This window comes from Sapajus apella, unplaced genomic scaffold (assembly GCF_009761245.1).
Source record: "Sapajus apella isolate SASKATOON/1434 unplaced genomic scaffold, GSC_monkey_1.0 scaffold119, whole genome shotgun sequence".
In the NCBI taxonomy this organism is placed as follows: Eukaryota; Metazoa; Chordata; class Mammalia; order Primates; family Cebidae; genus Sapajus; species Sapajus apella.
Window position 1 is genome coordinate 3,257,360 of NW_022437059.1, and position 3,901 is coordinate 3,261,260.

At 43.3% G+C, this 3,901-nt stretch overlaps 1 protein-coding gene across 1 annotated transcript; it reads left to right on the top strand.

Moving 5' to 3' along the window:
- The first annotated feature begins 1,445 nt into the window (after positions 1-1,445).
- Positions 1,446-2,575, top strand: APCS (amyloid P component, serum). Its single transcript, XM_032260787.1, has 2 exons — positions 1,446-1,685; positions 1,801-2,575. The coding sequence occupies exons 1-2, from the start codon at positions 1,622-1,624 to the stop codon at positions 2,415-2,417; spliced, it is 681 nt and encodes a 226-aa protein (XP_032116678.1). The 5' UTR covers positions 1,446-1,621; the 3' UTR covers positions 2,418-2,575.
- Positions 2,576-3,901: the final 1,326 nt, after the last annotated feature.

Sequence of the window (3,901 nt, forward strand, 5' to 3'; positions counted from 1 at the left end):
GAAGCCTGGGCTTTTAGTATAACCATTCCCTAAAAAGCAGACAGAATGAAGGTGAATAATAGAAGTAATGAAATCAGAAAAGCCAAGAATGTATAAACAACCACCATTACAGGTGTCTGACTGGAGAATAGGATTAGATTCTAAGATTATAGCCAGGTTAAGGCCAGATTGCAAATGGCGTTGGCTTCCAAGCAAATGATCTGTATTTAATTCAGGAATCAATAGATGTATAATCCCAACTCTATCACTTACACTTACTGTGCAACAAGCCAGATAAGGTTTCACAACCTGGGATTCCATTTAGATTTTTTTTTAAAAAAAGTAGAGGACGGAAACTTCCCAGGAATAAGAATAGGAAGGATACTTTGAACAATGATAGAGAAAGTGTATTCTTGGTGGTAGTGACTGTGTCATTGAAAAGGCTGATTAGGTCTGGGGTGAGCTAAGAGAAGAGAGAATGAACAAGAGGCTAAACAATAAGATGAGAAACAAAATGTCTTATAATTTAGGGATGAGAGAGAAAGAAAGAATGTGGCTAGAAAGAGGAACATCAGTGTGATATCTCAGAGCCAGAGAAGGTTTGAGTGGTGGTTAATAAAGCATAGAAAGAGAGTGAAGAGTGAAGTGGAGAGAATGAAGGTGGAGATATCTCTGGGGTTGTGCAAGAGTCAGTGACCACTGAATCCCCAGAACCTAGTGCAGTACCTGAGAATTGAATAAATGTGAGTAATATACTAATGGGGTCATCACCAAAGATGGATTGGATATACACTCAATGACCAAGGAATCAAAGAAGAAGAGAGAAAAACTTGGGGAGTTACTGACATCTCTGCAGGCAGTATAATGTAACCAGGAAAATAAGTCATAATGAGAAATGGAAAGATCTAGGATAAGGAAGCACCACGATAATGTGAAAGAAAAAAAGCACTGAGTAGAAGTAGCAGAAAAATACTAAGCTTCATGGGCACAGAAACTTTATACTCCAAGTCCCTCTTTTCCTTTAGCAATGCCTGGATGTATTACTCGATGTTGAATTAATCAAAGGTGAGGGCACTTTTTAGGGTCGTCAGCAGAAAGCGGAATCCTAGAATATCCTACAAATAGAAGACAACTTGAAAAGTATAAAAGAAAGGTCTTTTTCCCACAGCCCACAAAAGGGCTGAGTTTAGGGAGACACTTCACATGGCTCAGGGGCTTGTCGGAGCACAGAGTCATCAGAGAGAGGGACCCAGAGAGCAGAGAGAGGCTCTGCTCACATGGCCAGCCCATCTCATCCCATCCATAACCCTGCTGCTCTGCAATCACTCTCTTCCCAGCAGTAAAATCTGGATAACAGGATTTGGAGCTCTAATCATCACTTGTCTCTAATAAATAACTCCCATTGATTTTCCAGCTCAGCCCTCACCACTCCCACAGCATAAGTGCCAGGGAGGAAGGCCTGGAAAATCACTCACACATTACTGGCGCTCTTCCTCCCCTGTCCTCACCCAAGGTGCATATAAACCCTGAATAGCCTGAGGTCTAAGGGTAAGAATCTCAGACGGTAGGTGGACAGCCACTGTGTTGTCTGCTCCCCTCATCCTGGTCACTGCTCCTGCTATAACAACCCTAGACCAGGAACATGAACAAGCTGCTGCTTTGGGTCATTGTCCTCACCAGCCTCCTGGAAGTTTTTGCTCAAACAGGTAAGGAGGTCAAGGGGTGGTCAAGAACCATAAAGCGAGAAAATCGGTTACAGCCGAGATGTCGTTTCCCTGCATTTATGCTGAAGGTCATTACCTTTCTTTCTTTATCCCACAGACCTCAGTGGGAAGGTGTTTGTATTTCCCAGAGAATCTGCTACTGATCACGTGAACTTGATCCCATCGCTGGAGAAGCCGCTACAGAACTTTACCTTGTGTTTTCGAGCCTATAGTGATCTCTCCCGTTCCCATACCCTATTCTCCTATAACACCCAGGGTAAGGATAATGAACTACTAGTTTATAAAGAAAAAACTGGAGAGAATAGTCTATATAGTCTAAACATTGGAAGACACGAAGTTGTATTCAAATCTACCGAAAAGTTCCCAGCCCCAATGCACATCTGTGCAAGCTGGGAGTCCTCATCAGGTATTGCTGAATTTTGGATCAATGGGACGCCTTTGGTGAAAAAGGGCCTGCGACAGGGTTACTCTGTGGAAGCTAACCCCAAGATTGTCCTGGGGCAGGAGCAGGATTCCTATGGGGGCAAGTTTGATAGGAGCCAGTCCTTTGTGGGAGAGATTGGGGATTTGTACATGTGGGACTCTGTGCTGTCCCCAGAAGAGATCCTGTCTGCCTATCATAGTAACCCCCTCCCTGCTAATATCCTGGACTGGCGGGCTCTGAACTATGAAATCAAAGGATATGTCATCATCAAACCGCTGGTGTGGGTCTGAGGTGTTGACTCAACAAGAGCACTTGAAAATGAAATGACCATCTAAGAGACCTGCTCAAAGCAACTGGATACTAGATCTTACACCTGCAGCTCTTTCTTCTTCGAATTTCCTATCTATATGTCTGCCTAATTAAAAAAATATATTGTATTACGCTATCTGCATTTGTTTAGTGCTTGTCATAGTCCCATATCTTTATCTTATATCTACTTATTTGGTAATTGGTGTTTCATTATCCTGAAAAATCAGGTTGCCAAGTATGGGGAGAAAAACCGTTAAGTAACTAGAAGGATATGTCACAAAACCAGAGCATTCAATGAGCGGGGCAGTGGCAACACTTAAAAGCTACTGACAATCATTTTAATAACGATTCAAAATATGTGTGGTATTGCAATCACAATCCTTTTATGTTTCCAGTTCCAAACTGATCAAAAAGAGGTCTGAGGTTGTGTCCGGGAGAGTTATAATGAGAGAAGTAAGCAATAGTTGAGAAGCTGATAATAAGTAATGAGACAGGAAGAATAAAACTAGAAGTCAGAATGAAACCAAAAAAGTATGAGACTGGGATCGTTTTGTGTGAAGGCAAACATGACTTTACATCTCAAAAACCCCAGTGGGACTGTACAATGCTTGAATTTTGTAATATTGTCCTGATGTCATCAAAAATATTATACTCTGAATATTGCTCATGTGAATATGCTGCCTAAAATTCTTCCATGGCTTGAATCTGGGAGGCGGACATTGCAGTGAGCCAAGATTGTGCCACTGTGCTCCAGCCTGGCTGCAGAGCAAGACTCTGTCCAAAAAAAAAAAAAAATCCATGAATTAACACTTCTTACAGGATATAATTTAAACCTCTAAATACGGCCAGGTGCAGTGGCTCACGCCTGTAATCCCAGAACTTTGGGAGGTCGAGGCAGGCATATCATATGAGGTCAGGAGTTTGAGACCAGCCTGACCAACATGATGAAACCCTGTCTCTACTAAAAACACAAAAAAATTAGCCAGGCGTGGTGGCACACACCTGTAATCACAGCTACTCGGGGGTCTGAGACAGGAGAATCACTTAAATCTGGGAGGTGGAGGTTGCAGTGAGCCGAGATAGCACTCCAGTCTGGGCAACAAAAGCAAAACTCCGTTTAAAAAAAAAAAATCTCAGGGCCGGGCGCGGTGGCTCAAGCCTGTAATCCCAGCACTGTGAGAGGCCGAGGCGGGTGGATCACGAAGTCAAGAGATCGAGACCATCCTGGTCAACATGGTGAAACTCCGTCTCTACTAAAAATACAAAACATTAGCTGGGCATGGTGGTGCGTGCCTGTAATCCCAGCTACTCAGGAGGTTGAGGCAGGAGAATTGCCTGAACCCAGGAGGCGGAGGTTGCAGTGAGCCGAGGTCGCGCCATTGCACTCCAGCCTGGGTAACAAGAGTGAAACTCCGTCTCAAAAAAAAAAAAAAAATCTCTAAATGTGATATTGCCCTCCATAACC